The sequence below is a fragment of the Antedon bifida genome, chromosome 11 (genome assembly GCF_963402885.1).
Source record: "Antedon bifida chromosome 11, ecAntBifi1.1, whole genome shotgun sequence".
Classification (NCBI taxonomy): domain Eukaryota; kingdom Metazoa; phylum Echinodermata; class Crinoidea; order Comatulida; family Antedonidae; genus Antedon; species Antedon bifida.
The window spans coordinates 10121164-10144063 of NC_136236.1; the positions used below are offsets into that span (position 1 = coordinate 10121164).

General features: G+C 31.8%; 2 protein-coding genes across 4 annotated transcripts in view; both read right to left on the reverse strand.

The window, feature by feature from the left end:
• The window catches only part of LOC144855627 (mitochondrial substrate carrier family protein ucpB-like), a 52261-nt gene that overhangs the window by 17113 nt on the left and 12248 nt on the right, over positions 1 to 22900 (reverse strand). The gene's annotated exons all lie outside the window — the stretch shown is intronic.
• LOC144855619 (prestin-like) lies at positions 766 to 22768 on the reverse strand. Of its 3 annotated transcripts, none has more exons than XM_078713521.1 (16): positions 22648 to 22768; positions 14657 to 14989; positions 13399 to 13509; positions 12834 to 12979; positions 11616 to 11780; positions 10852 to 11004; positions 10257 to 10339; positions 9398 to 9545; positions 8612 to 8725; positions 7776 to 7853; positions 6850 to 6945; positions 6340 to 6516; positions 4664 to 4870; positions 4208 to 4439; positions 3668 to 3786; positions 766 to 1704 (listed from the first exon to the last, which is right to left on the reverse strand). In XM_078713521.1, the coding sequence occupies exons 1-16, from the start codon at positions 22658 to 22660 to the stop codon at positions 1588 to 1590; spliced, it is 2292 nt and encodes a 763-aa protein (XP_078569647.1). In that variant the 5' UTR covers positions 22661 to 22768; the 3' UTR covers positions 766 to 1587. The 3 variants fall into 3 exon arrangements, with proteins under 3 accessions (XP_078569647.1, XP_078569648.1, XP_078569649.1); XM_078713522.1 differs by lacking the exon at positions 22648 to 22768 and adding an exon at positions 19418 to 19491; XM_078713523.1 differs by lacking the exons at positions 14657 to 14989; positions 22648 to 22768 and adding an exon at positions 13715 to 13762.

The following is a 22900-nucleotide window of genomic DNA, read 5'->3' on the forward strand; positions in this document are numbered from 1 at the left end:
TATTTTGGTCAGTGTTTGTCCCGTCTAACGGCATTTTGAACAGTACTAAGTGTAGTAAAGAAGTCCTTGCGAAAACACAACACAACATTGTACAGAATATAGATGGTGGCATTTACCTCCAAAAATACATACACTTTTGTAATACTCTATAGAGTACTGTATTTGTATTTTTTTGAAGTAGCAATAGCGGCTAAAAACATCCATACTCGCATAAAGAACAAATATTAACAAACAATTCCTCATAATTATCCCGGCAGAACATAATAATAATAATAGTAATAATAATGAACATATTCATAAGATGATGAGTATAATTTAACAAGACAACCTTGTCAGACACTGCCAAATTTTAATTTGGCAGTGTTATAGTATATAACAATAATCAAATAATGAATGTTTACGAGTTGGATGATGAGAATATTTCATGAGTTGAAAAATTGACTGCTCTATTTTGAACGAGGCAGAACTGAGTTGTAAATAGGGTTTATTAGGAGTTTATTTTCCAATGATTATATTTTAATTATAATATATAGTATAGTATATATATATAATATATGTATAGTGTTAAAACAAGCAACATTTGATTTCTTAGGGTTTTTAGGCTGCCGATTATTGAAGAGCGATTTCTATCAACTTCATGAAACAGTCTGTAGTGTGCAAATAACATTTTAACTACTGAATCATTTATTTATCTAATTATATATTTTCTTAAAATACACTTTTAATATATTTGTATCGTAATATAAAATAACTTTTGACATATCCTTTTTCTATGTACAGATCACATTTAATTCTATATTCAAACTATATTTAAAAGAAACGCATAAGTATTTACAATTTACTTTTTAAAATTCAAACATATTTCTTTTAAATAAATCTCCTTGCCAATATAGTTTTTATTTGTCGTTTTAAATGGCACCACTGATGAAACAGAATGGAAGACAGGGTAAAGAAGGTCATTAGGCCTATATAAGATAGAATGAATGTTTGAGATCTATTATTACGTAATTGATAAATTGGCTACATTTGATGCAAAGAAACTGCATAACTTTATGTTGCAGACCTCCCAACTTGGAATAATGAAATATCGGGAGGTTTTACAAATCATGTCAAATAATGAATGTTTATAAGTTGGATGGTGAGAATATTTCATGAGTTGAAAAATTGACTGCTCTGAAAATAGAGCTGAGTTGTAAATAGGGGTTTATTAGGAGTTTATTTTCCAATGATTATATTTTAATTACAATATATACTAAAATTGATTTACTGTTTTATAAGCTATTAATTCTATTCTAATTTAGGTCTACACATAAATACCTATAATAAAATTACACAATACAACATAAAAATATATATTCTAAAACTATCAACATATTTTAATTTTTATAATATGCATTTTGTGGAAAAGTCATATATAAATAATAAAACTATGTAATTAAAATTATTTGCATAAAAACAATGACTATCATTTTATAATTGACATTTTAAAACGTATGCACTCCTATTAATTCATTTCTGATGAAATCTTTTTTTATTGGTATTCTTGAAGTGAAATCAAACATTTTAGAGATGATTGAAATCAGATAATCAAACATCAGTTTCATCAATTACTCTTGCATTTGCTGTTGGTTCTGATGTTGACTTTGATATTTGAGAAATGTTTACCAGTTCTGTTTCAACAGTTTTGTTCATATCTTGACTGATCTATTGAAAACAAAATTGGCAAGAAATAGTAATTATAAAATACCCAAACAAAAATTAAAGATTAAGCTATTATAAATAAAATGTGTATTACTCGTCATTGCCATATAAAATAATAAAGAAAAACCTGTATGCACATACACAAAACATAGTAAAAAACATTCAATAAAAATTAACATCCATAAATTGTTGTATCTCCATCATCATCATAAATTATTATCATCATAATTAACACCATCATTATCAATTCCATCACCATCATAATCAACATGTCATTATCACCACTATAATTATTATCATCATGATTATCACCATTGTAATCAACAACATCAAGTCATAATCAACATCATCATGTCATAATCAACATCATCATGTCATAATCAACATCATCATGTCATTATCAACATCATCAAGTCATTATCAACATCATCAAGTCATTATCAACATCATCAAGTCATTATCAACATCATCATTATCAACACCGTCAACATCATCACCATCATTATCTATATCACCACCATCATTATCAACATCATCATTCTAATCATCAACATTATCATCACAATCATTATCAACATCATCATGTCATTATCAACGTCACCACCATCATTATTATCATCATCATGTCATTATCAACATCATCATCACCATCATTAACATTATCATCACCAACATCCTCAATACCATCATTATCAACAACATCATAATTATCACCATAATGATCAATATCACCATCATTATCAATATCATCATCATTATCAACATCATTAATATCATAATTATCACCATGCATTATCAACATCATTATATATTTTTATATTGTCGAATATTGGGTCTAGCATGTGTGATGTATGTGTTATTATTCGTATTGTAAAATCCGGAATGAATTGAATTAAAAAATATTATCATAATTATCACCATCATTATCAACATCATCACCATCATTATCACTATCATAACTGGGCTGAATGATACATAAAGCAACCCCGCTACAAGACAGATATGCATGTGTGAAGGTACTGAACTTTGCTGGTGAAATTTTCTACAAAATCTTTTAATCAGCTGTCTAAAATAGAAACACTGTCGAATATTAGATTAATTCAGATTTCTCATAAGTTTTTTGTTCAGAATTTGCTGGTAGTGGTTCCTTTGCTATCAATAACAAGATTGAGGGGATGGTTACAATTCTTACCTGTAGGCCGATAAATTCCCCCTCCCCCCACCCACGAGAGAAAAACTATGTTAAAGACATTTGATATTGTTCAGATAAGCAATGACAGGACCATTAAGGAAAGGGAGGCCTATAGTAAATTGAAAGATGCGCTTTACCGAAAGAACTTTGAAAGGAGAGAAGGGATTACAAATTTATTGATTGTGCATAATTTCCGTGCCAAAAGAAATAACCTAATTAAAAATAGACAAGAAAATAATAATTTAAGTTCTATTAATGTTTGGTATACACTTTTAAATAAAAGGAGTGAATTAGCTGATGAGCAGATTGACGTATTGGCCCTGACTGAAATATTTCTGAAAAATTATCTATTTGAGTTGTTTATTCAGGAATTCTTTTTACCCGGTTGTCAGTTAAGTTAACTAAGTTTTAGTAGAGGAGTTTCAGTTTATGTCTGAGAAGGGTTAGATCTGCAGAAGAGCCTAATTTTGATGCAATTCTTTTTGGAAAATGTCATCGTGCAAGGATAAATTTAAGAAGAAATTCTTTTTTTCGTTTTGCGTTGTACTTTTTATGAAATGGTCTTTTGGATTATGCTAGTTCTCAAAATCACGAGGAGGCTTGGTTTGACCACCCATTGAAATTCACACCGTTTGAAAAATATGACATGGTAACTGAGAGAGGTTTATAAGCAATATCCTCGCCTTTCCCTCAAGCCTAATCATCTACTACCAGTGAAGTAGTAGTAAAGACCAATGGTCGAAAGTACATACTATTTGAGATGAATTGACTTACCACATCAAGTAGATCACCCGAGATTGAGTGTATAAGTGCATCATGAATAGTGACATAAAGATGATCATGACCAACAGTATCAAAGAAACCACACCGTTGCAACATCATCCTAATTGCAGCTGTATAAAATGATAACAAAGCTATTAAATCATCACCAAACAGCAGCGTAGCGTTTTAAAAAATTATTACAGAGTACTGTATCTGATTGCCTATGTAGAAATGAAGCTAAACAAATTTGAAAAACAGGAAATTAAAAAGTGAACACCATGCAAATAATGTCTTCATACACACAATGGTATGGTGGTTTGTGTACTAATTATATGAAAAAGACCACTAAAACTTAATAAATGAATTAATGTACAAAGGATTCATCACACAATTGTGTATAAAGAAACAATTTATGAAATGCCTTTACAAATTCTATAAGGTGACCAGAAATTTGATCAGAGTCGAGCAATAGGAAAGTTTGGGCTTGGATTGATACAAAACTAGCATGAATATAGAAACCGTAAGTATATTATATAAACAGTCAGTTTTTACCTTTACAATTGGCTAAGACAACTTTTATATTAATCTTTTCATAATCTGCTATAATATCCCGAAGTGTGTTGACACCCATAAGGTCAATGAAGTTGAAAGTACCGCAATGTATTATAATTGTATGATATTTCAAACTTTCTTCACTTGATAAACTTGAAGTTGCCAAGCTGTTATCTTCATTTGTTGCAGTTTCCTCTGTCAGAATATCTTCTCTAACTTCTTCATTTGTAACCTACAGCAAACAATAAAGTTGTATCTTAAAAAAATTATTTTGTTTCTTTTCAGTTTTTCAGTGGTTTAAACTTGAAATTTAGTAAGTTATTAGTCATAAAACAAGCTTGACCCCCAAAAAAGTATCTAAAGAAACAGACTTAAGTAAAATTAAAGAAACAATTTACAATTAAATGCCCTTTGTCGCTGTACAAAACAACTTTTATTCCTTAGTATATTACTTACAGTGGAATACTTTGTTTTTCGTTTTCTTAATTTTGTGTTCTTTTGAATAGCTTTCTCTTCTTTTCTTATTGCTTTTGCCCTTGAGGAGAGAACATTACGTGGTTTAATACCAGATATGGCATACACCGAGTCTCTGAAGTATTCTGTATTTGCATAGTAAAGTGAAGATGAACAACGGAAGATTACAACTCCTGGAATTTCTTTAGCCTATTGAAAAAGAATGAAAAATTAGCAATAATTGGAAATGCGTTTTATAGAAATATGCTTAATACATTATTAACCCTAAAAATAATAAAAACATTATTTTTCATGATTAAATAGATATAATTTATATTTGTAAAGGAGGTTAAACTTGATTAGAGAAATCTATTTTTTTTAAACCTCCTATTGCAATGCTGTAATTGTTTTTAAAATATATATATATAAATCCAAATCCAGTTCTTATTCTATGACGTTATCCAAATTCCTTCACTTGCACTGATAAAGGGCTAGTGTTGCCCGAAAGCTCTGCTAACTTTTCTGGCTGTTTACTTAATCGTTTTGATTTAGCTTTTCGCTTTTTTTTTTTTGTATCTCCATTGAGATCCAGCCACTGATACCCACAGCATTGTCATTTTTTCAGTAATTTGCCTTTGGATTTATATATAAATCCAAAATATATATATATAAATCCAAAAATCCAATATATATAAATCTAAAATATATATATATATGTATTAATTTTTTGTGGCAATAAAAGTTGAATAAATAAAAATTATACCAATTATAGTATTTCATTTATTATTAGGCATGTGCTGTATTAAAACATTGTTTAGTTTTTTTATGATTGGTGAAGCTACCCTGAATCGGAAAAGTGCATTATATACATCTTTGGGACAATGTTCTAATTTGTTTATTAAGGTGACAAAGGGTTGCATACCTGGCATTTGTCAATAAGGGTTTAATAAACAACATTGTTATGGGTGTTTTTTTTATTGTGTAATTAATTTAGTTGAAAATTTAAACAAAACATTTAAATTGATTTAAAACTAGTAGTACAGTACCAGTTTTTAAAATCACTACTAATGATAGGATGCGTTTTACTGGTGGAAGTGGATGTAATGCGTAACTTTAATTTATTTATTTATACCATATTGTATCCTATTAAAAATTGGAATAGCACATTATGTCCACTTTAATAAGGTTGTAGATACAAAATCATAATAAACTTTATTTAATATATTTTTCTATTATATAATAAGTATATATTAAAAAAAAAAGTAAAATATCTTTTTATAAAGAAAGACTAGCGCAAAACGCATTTTGCTCAGTATGTCAAAACTATGGTTTTGGCTTATACTGTAATGCGTTCTTTCAATTCAGGGCAGTACACACTTATAACGTATTTATTATTATTATTTTATTTATTCAAATAAACACTCCTTGAATAAATGATTGATTTCAGGAAATGGCAACATGTCAAAACACATTACTGCTTTTAAAATCATACATAAATCAAATAACAATACAATGAATAACTTAGACTTCTGAAATTCATTAATATATTAACAAATTTCATACACGTGAACACCTTGGCATTTTAATTTTAAGACTTGCTTAGCCACACCAGTCTTGCACTTTACGTGTTAATGTACCCTAAAATACCTGGATCTTCTACAAAACTATTTAATACTTACATCTTTATAATTGTAAACGTCTCTATAAATATCTGTGTGAGGAATGCGACCAAGTTTTGTACAGTATGGACGTTGTGTTCTGAATACTACTGTAATGAGTGCAAAGGCCACTCCAGCACCAAGACCTAAATCAACACCAAGAAGTACTACTGCAAGGAATGTCACAGTCCAAATCCCCTGTATTTATAAGAGCAAGTTCAACAATAAACTAATGGTAGCTTTTATTTGCTCCTATTTAACATTGTATTTCATGAATGACAGAAACAGACATAATTATAAAAAGAGACTGTTCAAAAAATGTTGGAAAGAAGGAAAACTTTATGGACAAATAAAGTGAAGCCAAAAACTGAGTTAAAGAACCTTTCCAAACCTTAACATTTAGATTGTTTCACACTGATGTATTTGTTACAAATGTGTTTCCATAAGGTAGAAATTCTGAATATGAATCATATGTATGGTGAAAAACAATTTTCACTGAAACATGTTAAAAATGAAATGTTCAGAACTTACAAAGTCAATTGTTGAAACTTGCCATAAAGTTCTAAGATCAAGAAATTGACGAAACATTCCTCTAAGTGCTACAACAACAATAGCTGCTAGGCAACACTGCAAAAAAAGATATCATTTAAGAAATACACATTTTAAATAATATGAAATTAACTACTCTGCAGTGTCTGATGTATAGCGTGTGCTGCCAATTCTATATTTTTTTGACATCATACAGTTTAACATATTATTATATATTTGATTTTTGATTATTTATAACCTGAGATTATGTGGGTTACAGACTTATTTTATAGTGATTCGATTCACTCTATGTTTCTTTGTAAGTTGTTTGTTGGCATCATACTGTCTACAATTTTAAAGTTATTTTTTTGAAATAGCTATACCAAACAGACCATGATTGGTTTTCAGAAAATGTATATTGGTCTGTCGCAAAAGGTTATTAAAATCTTGAGGTATGACACTTTATGTCATGTGTGTAATAACCTTGATAATAATATACAGAACATTCATCTAAATTTCTTTGATTCAACATGTTAATTAAATGTTGAATTACTATAGCATTAATTAAGTTTGTTAAAGTTAATTTAGTACTCTATTTTAAGAATTATAGATTTTTATTCCTAAAAAATATAGGAAACACTACATTTTAAAACTGGTTAGCTAAACATGCTAATCAAATAAAAATTGAACAGGACCCATAACTGAAGAATTGCCATTTCCCGAGTCCCATGACCATATACTGTATTGGGGATGCCTAAACCAATCATCCTTTACACACTATACTAAGATATTTTGTTCATATGAATTATTATCATGATGCATAGAGATGAATATTCCAAAATTCATTTAAAAAAAATTAATTTCTTATAATTATAAGTTTATTTTATGGAATGGTTGTGATATAAATAGATGAACAATACAATACGTACATTTGGTAAACTTTCAAAGAAGGGTCCTATTGCCACTAGAACAATTAGAATAAGGATGGCCGAGATGATCCCTGCAAGCTAAAAAAAAACAACATTGTAATTTTGGATTCTTAAATAGTGCAATTCAAATAAATGGTTGGACACTTTTTAACTACCATGATTCTCCATGAAGAGTTGTCTCAAAAGATGTATTGGTTTCTTTAAAGTGCACACAAATGTTTTGTATACAATTGGCCTACGGTTTAGAACCATGGAGTGGCGCATATTCCACTATGCAGATTTAATTGCTGTTGTTCATTGATTGTAAAATTGTTGTGAAGCACATATATGATGGATTTCTACTACAATGTACCTCAATATAATAAACAAAATACTAGGGTTAGCCCTCATTCAGGAAATAGTATAGTAAAAAAGTAGTCAAATAAACATGGTGCTGTTATACAGGCCTTACATGGCCCCAAATATGGTGCAGTTATACAGTCCTTACATGGCCTTAAACATGGTGCAGTTATACAAGCCTCACATGGCTCTAAACATGGTGCAGTTATACAGTCCTTACATGGCCCTAAACATGGTGCAGTTATACAGGCCTCACAATACATGGCCCTAAACATGGTGCAGTTATACAGGCCTCACATGGCCCTAAACATGGTGCTGTTATATAGGCCTTACAATACATGGCCCTAAACATGGTGCAGTTATACAGGCCTCACATGGCTCTAAACATGGTGCTGTTATATAGGCCTTACAATACATGGCCCTATTTTAGTAGTATACAATATGAATCACAGGATGTTTTTGAAAAAATATTTAAAAAATTAATCAACTTATCGCACCTGTGTTTTTCCACCTGATGATTCCTGGATTAGACTTCGTGACAATGATGTACCAGGTGGATAACAGGAGAAAAAAGAAGAGACAATAGCAGTAACACCACCAGCCAATAATTCCTACAGAAACAATTACAAACATTTAATTTCAAATCAACATAAACCAGTTTTCACAATGTTATGCGAGGGCAGGAATGGCCATGAACAATTTTTACTATGATGATGTGAAGCAAATTACATACAGGATAGTTTCATCAACTAAATGCATTAAAGATGTATTGTCCCCCAAAAACATGAAAAATGAAGATTAACTATAAAGTCAGACTTTGAATAGGTTATTTTGTAGTTTTAATAAAGTTAATCCCTTCCGTGAAAATGACCAAAAAATGGTCAAATTCAACCAAAAACCCATTGGCTGGCAGCCAATTTGACTATATTTTGTTTTAAATTACAGTTTTTTTCAGGTAAATACATTTTTTTTCGATTCAATTTTTTTCCAAAGTGGATAACTATTATGTGACAATAAAATGGCACATTCAACAAAAAAATGTAAACAAATTATTTTTTCAGGGGGAACAATACAACTTTAATAAATGCCTATGGCAACTGTCTTTCTGTTCACCCATGACTGTCAGTTCAGTCAGTAAAGTAGACTTAGACCCACTGTAGCTTATTAGACTTTGGTCTAGCTATTGATGGACTTGGATGCAATGCAAAAAAACATATGTGTAAGAATTGAAAAAAACCTCCTAAAAACTAGCTCATGTCATAATAAATGTGATTATATCTAACCTGATTAGCATCAATTTCATAATTGTTCTTCTTTGCAAATATTTTAGCCATTGAAAGTGTACCACAAAAAGCTACCATGGAAATAGCAAAAGAACTTCCCATTAATGATGGTACGTATGAAAAGTCCAGCATCGTGGGGGCTGGCAACCTAATAAAAGAGATTTAGTTACAATATGTACAGTACTGAAAGAAAATACTGCAACTTTTCCTACGAGCTGGCTTCGTAGATACAACGTAGGCTATGTTGTTGGCTTCGTAGGTTACATTGTTTGGCTTCGTAACCTCAATAAACAACTTTCAATGAGCTACGTTCCGAAGTTTGTAGGGAGTTCGTAACCTCAATAAACAACCCTACGATGTTCTTAGTGAAGTAACAAGGTGTGAAAATGAATGTGTTAATTTTGACTGGCGGAGAACCATGTTGTAAATTACTCAAAAATATATAACATTTTTTACTATCTACTCGACGGTGAATATAAATATAAATTTCCCACGATGAAAACATAGAGACACGATGCAACACCGGTGAACTTCAATCAACTAGTCTAGTTGATCCAGAAACGATGCCGACAAAAAAGATTATAAAAAATCATTCTAAATATAGTATGTTAAGACTATCGGGCCCATCGTCTAAGACGGATCACGTATAAGACGATCGGGCACATAAAAAAATGGACCCAATCATCTCTATGATGGCCCTGATCGTCTTTGGCCCTGATCGTCTGTTCACCCTCCAGGGACCTAGGGGTGTAGTAGGCCTATTTAGGTGTTATATAATACTGTATATTATATTTCTTTTGAGAAATAACTTCATTATTATAGTAATAGTTTAATACACAATGTAAAAAAACAGATTTACCCAGTTGGTATTGTTCCAACAATGATTACATCATACTTCTTCTCTAAGTTTATTTTACTTGATACAACTGTCCCAAAAATAATCTAAAAGAAAGTATGCAAAGCATCATTCACTGTTTATCTAAATTGTATTTTCAGAGATAATCTGTTTGAGTATTTACTTAATTTGTTTTCAATATCGTCATTATTGTATTCTTGAACTGCGACCATATACATTTCTTGTGAAAAATGAAAGTTTATCTGTATCTGTTACCTACCTGTATCTGTATTGTATAATAATTAAACTAAAAATAATTTGTTTTCTTTAAATTATTTAATACTTTAATTTAAATTGTACAATTTTCCTTTTTTACTAAGCCAGTTGATGATGAAGGTTGTTTATCCATCAAACATTACTATAAGTGCTGTATGTAAAAATCTTTGTATTAACTGAATACAATAAATGAATAGTACTACTGTATTATGTTTAGAAGGAACAACAGAACAGTAAACTTTTCAAACTGACACAATGGCCTAATATATGAAAAAAATCATAATCAACAAAATTTGAATCTATTTGAAATTGCTTGATTGATAATAAAACATATTATACATACAACAGCCAACTCCATAGGTATTGGAAACTTGATTTTATCTTTATATTTGTCTTGTATTTCTTTGACTAAAACAAGTGCAATGATAGAACAAAGACCCATGATCAATGTTGCTATATTAGTTGTGTTTAATTCAGAAAATAGTTCCTCATAACTCTGAAAAAAATGTAAAAAAATTCACAATTATATTGCAATATTATAATAATCAATTTTAACTCTCGTCTTTTTCTCTCTCTTTTTTTTTAATGATAATGGAATGGTGGTGCCCAGTGTGACCTATGACCTTGTACTTCTGATACAGTATTTACAATGCAAAATTGACAGACGGGAGATTCTTGTCGGATAGATTCTTTGGTAGTATTGCTATTACAAATCTTCAGTATGGAAAGTTTAGGTTGGGCAATACTACTACAGCATTTTAGGGATGCATTTAGCAATGCAAATTGGATGCATTTAGCAATAAATATTTTAAAATATTCCTCTTGTGTATATAAAAAACTATATAAAAATCTACCACAACCAGAGCCAAACCCAATAAATAAATGTCCCATACTGAAAAGTTGGTATTGTATGTTGTATACAGCGCCAACAGTTTTTTGGGTTTTTTTTCTCTTTGATTATTGATGCAAGTCATACTTCTGCAAATCATTTGATTTAGAATATGTGACTAATTATCAAAAAAACCATAACTGATAAAGGTTTTTATTTTTAAACTAAAAATAAAAACCTAAAAATTGAAATACAGTAATAAAAACAAAAAGGCAAACCTTAATTAAGGCAAAGGGGCCAAAGTAAGACTCCAGTTCTATTCCAAAGAGGTGCTTGAACTGTGAAGTAAACACATGCATCGCAGCTCCTGTTGTGAATCCTCGCACCACTGGATCAGACAAGTAAACACTGATAAACCCTAGCTGAAATAAACCTAGTAAAAACTGAAAAATAAAATTAATAACATATTATATGTTGATATAAAGTTTGCGGTACACCACGTATATTAGTTCTGAAAAGAACTGTTGAGTTTCTCAACGTTTTAGATCAAAATGCTTTGATCGTCCTCAGGAGTTAATTCTCACTACTGAGGACGATCAAAGCATATTGATCAAAACGTCAAGAAACTCAACAGTGTACCGCAAATTTTATCCTCAACATTTGATTTCGCCATGCAAACCTTCAAACAATATATAACATATTATACTTATTTTAATTTTGTTACTTTACATGTATATAACTGTATCAATCAAATTTTCTCATTTCTCCTTCGATTGACGTTTATATTATACAATGTGTGCTGGTAGTATATTAATTACTATAATTTGTTGTTTGATGATTATTTTATCAATCTTCTAATAAACATTTGGTTTAGGCACCATGTCGAAAGTTTGTCCAACATATTACTTGTCAGTTGAGTTGTAGAATTGATGCGAAAACTAAAATTGAAGAATTGAAAACTATGCTTGAATGATCATCACAAATTGTTTACAAACACATTTTGGCACCTGATTTGAAGAGTTGATTCGTGGGGGCATGCACGTAAATTTAATATATTTTGTGAATAAGTGGTGAACTTGTAAATAGCAAACATTCAGTAGATTGCACAAATGGATGCTGACAAAAGATTGTATTATTTCAATACACAACACTCAAGCATGTGGTGTGTGGTGGTCAGGACTACAAGCTGAAAATTATAAGGTGGCGATGGGAGGTACAATAGTCATAATCTTCATTTGCATTCACTTAATGAGCTATGAACGTTAAACATAGCAAACAATTAAAGCTATCCTGGTTTGTGCATGTGGAAAACTTTGGATATGACATCTAATATATAATACTTAATATTTTGGTTGGAACCGAATACAACATTTGAAATGGAGAAATTCAGTTTTGGGATTTTTTGACTAAAGAAAGAATTTGGTTTAGCATGAAATTAAGTTTTCCGACTGGTAGGTTTAGGACACCCTATTGTATAATAAAAAAAACAAATTTACCTGAATGAAACCAACCATAAAGCAGAGAGTTGTTGCTGCTTTCACCTTTTCAATTTCTTCATTGATGGTACTGTTTTCTAAGCGTTTGCCCTCAACAGCCGCATCCACTGTTATTCCGGTCATGATGCTGACAACAGCAAACACGCCTAACAAAACAATATGTAAAGATCAGTTCAATCAAGAAAACTACTTCACATATTATAACACACCTAAGTAGAAAATCAGTAAAATGTGTGTATTTGGACCCAAAAATGATGTCGAAAGAAGATTTGACTTACAAATTCAACAGATGCATTTTTATGCAATCTTCAGAATTTTTCATTGTATTTTGCAGAGTAATTTGATGTATGAGTTCTGAATAAAGTCAATTAAACAATCTTGCTTTCAATGTTGAATTCAATTTGAATAATACTGTAATACATTTGCTAACATTAAAATCAAAATTACAGATAAAATATTAAAATATTATATGGCCAAATTATTTTCTTCAAATTTTCAATACCAGATAACACACTTACTGTACTGTACTTTTAATACTTATGTTTGACAAAACTGCAATACTTACCAACTGATATATGTTTTGAAGTTCCCATCAACGCATACAGAATAACAGGAAAGAAATTTATGTACAATCCATAAACTGGTTTAAGAGAAGCAAGGAATGCATAAGCCAAACCTGTAATGAAAGAAGAATAGTGTTCAGAGTGTGTTTTATTGCAGATTAGCAGATTAGATTATGCTGATCTCATTTTATTATCACTGGTGACTTCCAACATCCACATTGATAAGACTGATGATCTACATACAATACTATGTATTTTATTAACAAATTTTTCCCTTACAGTACGTAAATTTATATACAGATTATATTATGAACAAACTTTTTTAGTTAAGGTAAATATGGTTCAGAAGCACTAGGTCCAAGTGCTCAATTAGAGAGCACCAATTGCCATGAGGCTAAGTTATCGAGTATGTGTTGTTGACTCACCAATGACAATGTCTAGACATATTGATCAAGACACAACTTTGCTCTGATTACTAGCTGCCTTATGGGAGTATGTTTCCATACGTGTTTGATCAAAAAAAAAAATGACTGGGGTAATAATGTTCAGTGCATTGAGAGCTTGCTTATATACGCTATAAATAAGAATGAACTATTATTATTAACAACATCAAATCTGTCAGTACCACCTGTGTAACATACACCTCTTCGCAAATCCTTAACCCAATTCTTGCTAATTAAACTCACTCATAACATCACGGTTAGATTACTGTAATGCCATTTTGTATGGTCTACCAAACAAAGATCTTAATAAATTACAACTTCTTTTATATACTGCAGCTCCACTTGTATCCATCACTTCACATTACACTAATATTACATAAACTCCAATGGCTTTCAATTAAACAACGAATTATATTAAATGCTAATGTTAATTACTTATCATATTTCTAACCCAATTAAACAAAGATCTTTAGTCTGTGTCTCAGGTCAATTAGTATTTTTGTTCCACCTAGTCACCTTTGTAATTGCAGTTCTTAAACTGTGGAACAATCTTCTTTTCAAAACCCATCTTTAAATACTGTAGTTCCTAATTTAATCTGTTTTCTCTCTCATCTCAATTTTTATTTTTAAGAGCTTTGGGACAATCTGTTGATTTGCGCTATATAAATTCCACAACATTAAAATTAACATTGTTCTTTAATTTTTGTTATTGTCAACACAATCCTTCTCATTCATTTACCCAAGTTCATAGAAAAACAAATTTTAACATATTAAGGATCGGAAACAATGTTCTTAATAAAAGAAACAAAACTGTTACCTTGTGGTATTCGCAAGACTCCAACTGTACATCCTGAAATAACATCACCAAGTAAGTTATTTCTTAAGTCATAATTCCAAAGCCAAGTAATAATTGGAAAGAAAGAAATGATATTATTCTTAATGGATTCTTTTGTACAAGTGCACTTGGTAAACTTGCGTTTCAATACTTCCTTTAGAGCTTGCTGCTGTAACTTTGTCTCTTCATAGTTGAGCTGAAATTGCTCTTCCGTGTAGTATGGCCGTTCTATATGGATTTCATTTCGTTGACTGTGTAGTATTCCTATGTCCAACTCTTCAAATGCTGCCATCTTTTGGTGACCATTGGGTATTTCTTTAAAATAAAAGCAAATTTGGTACATTCATGAATACTTTCTCTAATTGTCACAGATTTTGTGTTAATCATTTATAAATGTATTCATTTTCAGTTTATTAAGAGCTTTAGGGTTTTTCTATACATTCAAATATAAATTCAAAGCCAAATAACTGAAAAAAATGACATTGTGCATCAGTGGCGAAATGCTAAGTTAAATCAATCACTTTTATTTGGTATGTTTTGCTATGTATTATTAGACGTTCGCTGGGTTTAGCAATTATTTTAAACCAAAAAATGGTAAAAGACATGAATTAAACAATTTCCACGCGATAAACAAACAAAATAAATGCATTTCACCATCAGCAAGCAGACCTTTTTAAAAATGATTTTATGCATTCGGCAAAATGTTGGATAAAAAGTTTTCACCCATGGTGACCGGTGGTTGGTGTGAGCCCAGCTTCAAGAAGGGGTTTGACAACATCATGACACATCAACATTAACCAATCAAATGGAAATTATTTACCCAGGTATTACAATGAAGAATAACACATCAATATTATTAAATAGTATCTAAAAATTTAAAATAACCTACTATCGATTTTTTAAAGTACTATTAATATATTTACCCATGGTTCCTATAAAAGATACTGTAGGCTCCACAGTACTTTTCAGTTTGACACTTTTTCCTAGATTTATACTTTAGTGTGCTAATCTAAAACCTTCCTTTTCTTCAAAGACAATAATGAAACAAATTAGAGTAGGTATAGTATGAATGAGATTGATCCTGCTTTTGATATATAAATGTGCCCGTCATTGTTTACACTTGTTGATCTTTGGCTCTGGTTATGACATGGCATTCAATCTACAGTAACACAGTACGATTATTTATTTCACTGTCTGGATATTTTTAGTCAATGAATACTGCTATCTAAAATTTTAAAAAAAATTGTTGTTTTTTTGAAATTTTACTGTAAATTAATTAATTGTAAATATATTTATTGTTGTTTTAATATGATATTGAAAAAATATATTTTATAATTAAATTTGAATAAGCAATAAAGAAATAATTAATTATTATTAAGCCAAAGTATCCATTTTTATACTCGTTTATTTTATGGTCGAATCACTCGCTTTATGTCATTTTGAAAATAATATTGAGTGTACTGTACCTTGGCCGATAATTTCATTTGTTGTAGGAGGCAAGTAGGTCGAAAATAACATGCATAGGGTGTCAAATGGTGACATCTTTTATATACTACATTTGCAAAAGCATAGACCAGGCGCCCAGAGAATTTATTCATGTGAAAAGCCACAAAAGGTTTTATGGGCTGATTATGTAGATATATGGCTAAGGTGCAATAATCAATATTGCTGCCGGGTCATATCCTATAAATTTACCCTGGGGACACCAAATAGGAGAGGTAAAAAATGGATTTAATCATGTGAAAAGCCACTATTTTTTTTTTCGAATTACAATATGCATGTTAAACCTGGACACTGACTAAACTCAAGTTTCAAAAAGATCAGTGCTTTTAAGTTATGATATCATAATTGCTGTATGCTACGTCGATGAAAATACATTCCAGTATTCTACAGTATTAGAATAATAGGTTTAAAGAAACACACTACGTTGGTTATAGAAAAGACATTTTTCCATGGTAAAAAATTTTCGAGGAGCCGTCAGACATGGCTGACATATCGATATATTTTGCCAAGAAAGATGTTTAACGTGCCTCATATAATGTAATGCTCCAAATCCTTAAATCTGGTAAGTTGCATGCAATTATTTTAAAATATCCTTTTAATTGGCTTCTTGTATGCTGTATAGGTAAAGTTGAAATCACCAGAACGTATGTCGTACCTATGTAACTGAGTTGTTGGTGGGACAATAAATGTCAACTTTTATGAATTCTAATACCCTGTTTGGAAATACTATACAGAAATTAGCAATCCTAGTTAGACTAATCGCTATCGAGAAACAATGATATTTTAAGATAGGTTTTTAAAATAAACCAGTTTACAGCTGTAATAATACTGTAATTAGAAAGAGAATCTGTATTGTTAGAATCATGAATAAAGGTTAATATAAAGTGCTATTAGATTATCAAAGTAGCATTGATACCACCATAAACACAAGGTTTTGGAGAAACAAGACCATACATGGCTGCAGTTGCGTGCGCAAATTTGAGTTAGTGTTTACCGACCAACAGACACAGCATGGACCTCTAATTTTATAGCTCCATGGACACAGTGAGCTGTAGAATCGCGTTTGCACGTGACTAAAAATAAATAAATACAACCACAATCGTTTATATGCGCTGGTATATGGGTTTTTTTTTTTTAAGAGAATGCTACCTTCGCTAGAAGTTTCGAGAGTGTAAGAAAATGGTATAAAATGAAATGGTTTTTTTTTTTTTATCGTGATCAAAATACCATTTTAAACAGTAAAATAAATGTATGATATAACTCAATCATAAATAACTTTTGTTCTTTGATATTCAAATAGTCTATCTTGAAAAGAAGTCCATACTATCTTGAAAATAAGCCCAATGTGCTTCTTTTCAAGGTTTCAAAATACAGAATACCTTTTAAAAACAAAAACAAACTAGAATTTAATTTTACGAAGTATAAGTGATCTTTGTGCTAACAGATTTTGTTTTTTAAATGCGGTCTCTGAGCTTGCAAATTTGACATACTATACAGCAAATATTGATATTGTCCACTCAAATGAATGTGCTTTTGTAATCAAGAAAATTCGGAAACTTAGAGATTAAAGTTGCTGTCATGAGTATTTTCATGTTGTATAAAGTGGAATTAGTCATCTCTTCACACGCTTAAATCTTAAAGTTATGGTAAAGGTTTGGGTTACTCTCTGGGGGAAAAATTGCTGCTGGTTCACATGTATTTTTTATATCTCAAGGGTAATAATTACAATGCAAAAAAAAATTGTGGTTTGTAGTTTCTGGGGATTTTGTAAGCCACTGTCTTGGGTAACGTACAGAATAAAGTTGCTGTCAATGATATTTTCGTATATCCCCCTGCAATGGAAAGTTATAACAATATGCCATGTGGCTCTTCGAGTTATTCAATCTTGTAGTGGTCGGAATCGGAAATTGTTGGCCTACTATCTGGGGCAACTTACAGGATTACTGTCAATGGTATTTTCGTATATCCCAATAGATAATAGTTACAATGTAAAAGGAATTTGCCGTGTGGCCCAACAGGCTTTTTCGGGCTACTGTCTTGGGAAACTGTCGTCAATGGTATTTTGTGCATCCCAATGTGTAACAGTTACAATGCAAAAGACTAATTAGCCATGTGGCTCTTCGCATTATTAAATCTTGTATGGCCCAACAGGCATTTTTGGGCTACTCCTAGTGGGGCAACTTACAGGATAAAGTTGCTGTCAATGATATTTCAGTGTCTCCAGGGTAAATTTACAGGACATGAACCGCAGCATATTTATTATTGCATCTTCGCCATATATCTACAGTATGTATATATATGAATAAACTTTCTGGGCGCACGGTCTAGCAGGATACTTCAGGGCTTAGGTGGGCAGTGGAACAAAACATAAAAATGCAGGACAATCCTGTCGAAAGTAAGAACAGTAGGAATTTATGATGTCAATTAGGCGCTGTTGTTTCATTGTATTAAAAAGGTATGGACACATAATTAGACTACCGGATGTTACATCAATTAAACAAACAATGAAGGAAACTGAAAAGACCGCCAGGAATGCACGAAATAAACAAGGTAATAAATTGAATATAAAATTACGTTGTTTTAGTAATTTATTATTTATATTATATCAATATTGTCAATATCAATAAAATACGGATTGTTAAACACCTTTAAAAAGTTGATAAATACCAAAAAAAATAAATATGAATTTGGTCTAAAGTGAGACGTTTTCGGCCACTTTTGGTGGGATGTTTCGGCCCAAAAGTGGGCCGAATCGTCCCACCAAAAGTGGCCGAATATTCCCGGGCCGAATCGTCTCAGGGCCGAATCGTCCTGGAACCAATTTATTACTTCGAAAACCTTGTTTATTTCGTGCATTCGCCAGCGGCCAACAGAGGGCGTAACTTGTTTACATCGTTCGCGTGACTAAAAAATGATCATTTTCGACAATGTTTTCAAAATGTTTGCTTTATTACATCTTTATCCCTAGTAGTACTACCCCATAGTCTCTCTGAAAATAAAGTTTGGGGAAAAAAGCTTATTTTATGCTTATAAAATGCATATCAAGGCCGATAAATTTAAGTGTGCCGAATCGTCTCAGGCCCGACACCACCCGGCCAAGCCTAGTGAGGCCATCATATTAATTTACCTAGCTAGGCCTAGGACTAATTAAGGGAAAAATACGATTTCAATAAATAGGCCTATTTTGTTTACCAATAATGGAACCTGTCCTGGCCTTAGGCCTAGGCCTATTCCAATTACCTTTTGATTTGGATTTCAATGTGGTGGTGGTGGTGGCGGCGTACGTAGATATAGATATTCGATCTAGACTAGGCCTATATAGTTATACTAGCAAAGAACTTAGATACTAGTGATTTTTTTATGTTTCTGAGCATGCGCAGAATAAATGGGACTAAAGTTTACGTACTTGAATTGTGGGGCCACCACCACACACTGTGTTCAGGGAAAAACCCGTCCATATTAACTTTATTGCGTTTTGCCGGGAGGTTTTCATAATTTAAGGCCAATCCTAATTTTGCGTAGTTTTGTATTTCCGCGTAGTAGGCCTACCCTATCCCTATCTTATTGGGTCGAATTTCCGTAGTGATACGGACGTTCCAAACTGAAATAACACTAACAGTGCCTTTGCTTCTTTCTTCAAAAACGTTTTGCTCAATATTTATAGAAGCAGATTCATTTTATGTCTAACTTTTATTATTAATTGATATAGGCCTACTTAATTTGCAATAATTGATTATCTTTATCGGAGACTTCCCTTGACGTTCGCTTTGAACGCAAAAAAATGTCCATATCCTATATATTTACGGTCGCGTGTTTTTGTCGGCGCAAACAAATAGGCTACGATCGTATTACTGTTTGCTAGCGCGCTAAAAAGTGTCATATTCGTCGAAGAACTAGAGGTGCCATTTATCATGAATTTTACGTGCGAGAGTACCATTCACGCCATCTAGGGATGTCATTCAGCAAAATTCGTATACTCCGTGTATATACGACCCTGTATTCCTGGGCAAATTCAAATAGTCCTACGATCAGACATTGACAAAGATGCATCCACAACATGAGACACTTAATGTATGCTATATAGCATCAGCTGGGGGTTCGAATCTCTCTGTTGTTGCTTTTTTAAAAAAATGTTTTATAGAGGGTTAACAGGAGGGGCGTCGTGTCCCGCGTGTGTATAGGATCTATTTTTAGTGGGGGCTCAAAATTGAAATATTGAGTACTTTGCGGGCGGCTGGGGCCCGAAAGCTCCGGCGTTTTAGACCACGTTCTGCTGAAGTAGGCCTAAGTCTTGCTGTAAATTTCCAAAACTATGGTCGTTCACAGATGGTTCTCGAATACATAGTAATTTCAGCGTAAACAAACTGGCGATTTCAAACGTACGTACCACCGCAGGACAATAATAATGTCGTTTACAAGAACGAATAATAGACACGGTGAGTTATGTACTCAACTAAAATTAGCACCCTGGGAATTACTTCCGAAACTGGTCACAAAATGAGATTGTTTGAGTCAAATTTAAACAAACTTGTGTTTTGTAGATGGGGAAGAGGAGGGGTGCAAAGAGGAACACTTTTTAAATATTATATTCTTTATCCATTCAGTCACGAAATATTAATTAATTAAAAAAAAATAATATACATGTACCACTAAACACAGTAAAACATTGCGATTTAATACTTTGTTGAAACTATCACCGTCATAGTCGATTGAAATAGAAAAGTACATGTAAACGATACATCACTACGACATTTATATTTTTTTGTAATTACAGTACCGTAATAATTAATACAAACGTTGAGAAGCAACTGTCAGTAATAAAGTTTATTTGTATATGTGTTTATATAATGTAAAACAGTTTGTGGAAAACACCTATATTCGGAGCAAATCGTAAATTCTCTTTAATCGTCAATAAATAATTAACTAACTCAACTGAATTAGTAGGCCTAATGGTTTTAAATTGTTTCTTAGAGCAATTTATACTTAAGTTGGTTCCTACCCACCAAGATATTCTGCGTTTAGGGCATGTGATCCTTCGTACTGAGGCCTATCCTATACGCTACTCATGCCATTGAGGGTGGTGTGGGTGGTGGTTTAACTTAATAAAGTTGATTGTACACTGAAAACGCTAGCTAGCTCATTATCTGTTAAAAAAAATAAATACATAAAATAAATAAAATACCTATATCCAACCTCTGCAGCACAGATTGAAAAAATGGATCGAATTTCTATCGAATTTTCCGAACGTACGAACCAACTTATAAAAATGCTATAAGTACGGTAACGCGCGATTTACCGAATTTTGCCCTTACGTACATTTATATATAGATAATGAATACAATTAGTCCATGATCAAAATGTAACTTCAAAAACCCAGTGGATAAATTTCTTGAGCAATTTCTAGAATTTATGAGATGACCTAGAAGCTCTATTTTTCAAAATGTTCTTAGCTCAGCCCAAACTATAAGGGCTGGTCCTGGAAGTATATATTTCAAAATAAAAGTGCAATTTCCGGGGACCTAGCAGCTCCATTTTTTTACCAATTTTTATTTAGCTCATCCCCAACCATATTAGGGCTGGTACATGGAGACTTATATATTTCATATATGTTCAATTTGTTTAAGAATTGTTTTCAAATTCATCAAAATGTATCAGTACAGGAATTAGATGGGCGATATCATCAATAATTAAAATAGGTTTTCTCTTCGGTTTAGTTAAGTTGATAACAATTACTTCAAGATTTGGACTCATTAAATTTTCTAAAATGTCATAATTGAAAGAACAGTTTTGACTTATATATACTGCTACACCCCCTCCTTGGTTTCTATCCTTTCTAACAAAATTAAAACCATTAATCTCAATTCCAATGTCGCTTATAGTATTATCAAGACGTGTTTCATTTAAAGCTACAATGTCAACATTGTTGTTTTCCATTAGGCCTAGTATTTGATTTCATCAAATTTTCCAGCGTGGGTAACGATGTTTAAACCTAAAATATTAAGCCCTTTTCCATTAAATACATTACCAATCTCTGTAAGCAAGCAGTTTGTGTCAAAAACACACAGAGAGCCATATACTGTATAAAAAGAGGGGTGAATTTGTGTGTTTTTTGTGTTGGTTCATGCTTTGATGTAGCCTATCCTAACTTGCATGTAGACCCTGCATTTATTTTTTGTTATTATAAGAATTATATATATGTTAGGCCTACAAATTAATACCAAACTCTCTAATATTCAAAGTACGTACGTATCATGTAGTAAACGTACGTGACCGTGGAGCTTCTTCGTAATTTCGTTGCCTCAAATCGAACTATTGCTTTGTTTTCCTGGAGGGGAAAATAGAATATTGGTTCCAGGCCGCCAAACTAAACTGTGCTTAGCTTTATCCATGGAGATTATGTTACATCTCCCTGCTTTATCCCCTGGCTACACATCACATAGGCCCTAATAAAAAGAATATTGATAGCCTACCATTTTCTTCCATGTAGTTGTATTGATGTTATTTCGTCAACAAACAGTACTTCTACTAGGCCTACCACTCTAGGCCTATATCCCAAAAGGCCTTTGCGATGTAACCTATCTATCTTTTCATTCCCACACGATCATCCCACGCACCGGTACCAGCATAATTATTATAAAGCATCTGATTATCACAGACCGGGTATGAAAACAGAAGACGGCGGATAGTACAAATGCTTTTAAGGGTACATCCGTAGGCCTACTG

Excerpts from the sequence above, each read along its gene's own strand:
- LOC144855619 (XM_078713521.1), bottom strand. Across the intron at positions 11,005-11,615 it reads GCCCCTTTGCCTTAATTAAG|AGTTATGAGGAACTATTTTC; the intron begins GTTTGCCTTTTT and ends CATTTTTTTCAG. Across the intron at positions 6,517-6,849 it reads AAGTTTCAACAATTGACTTT|GGGATTTGGACTGTGACATT; the intron begins GTAAGTTCTGAA and ends TTATAAATACAG.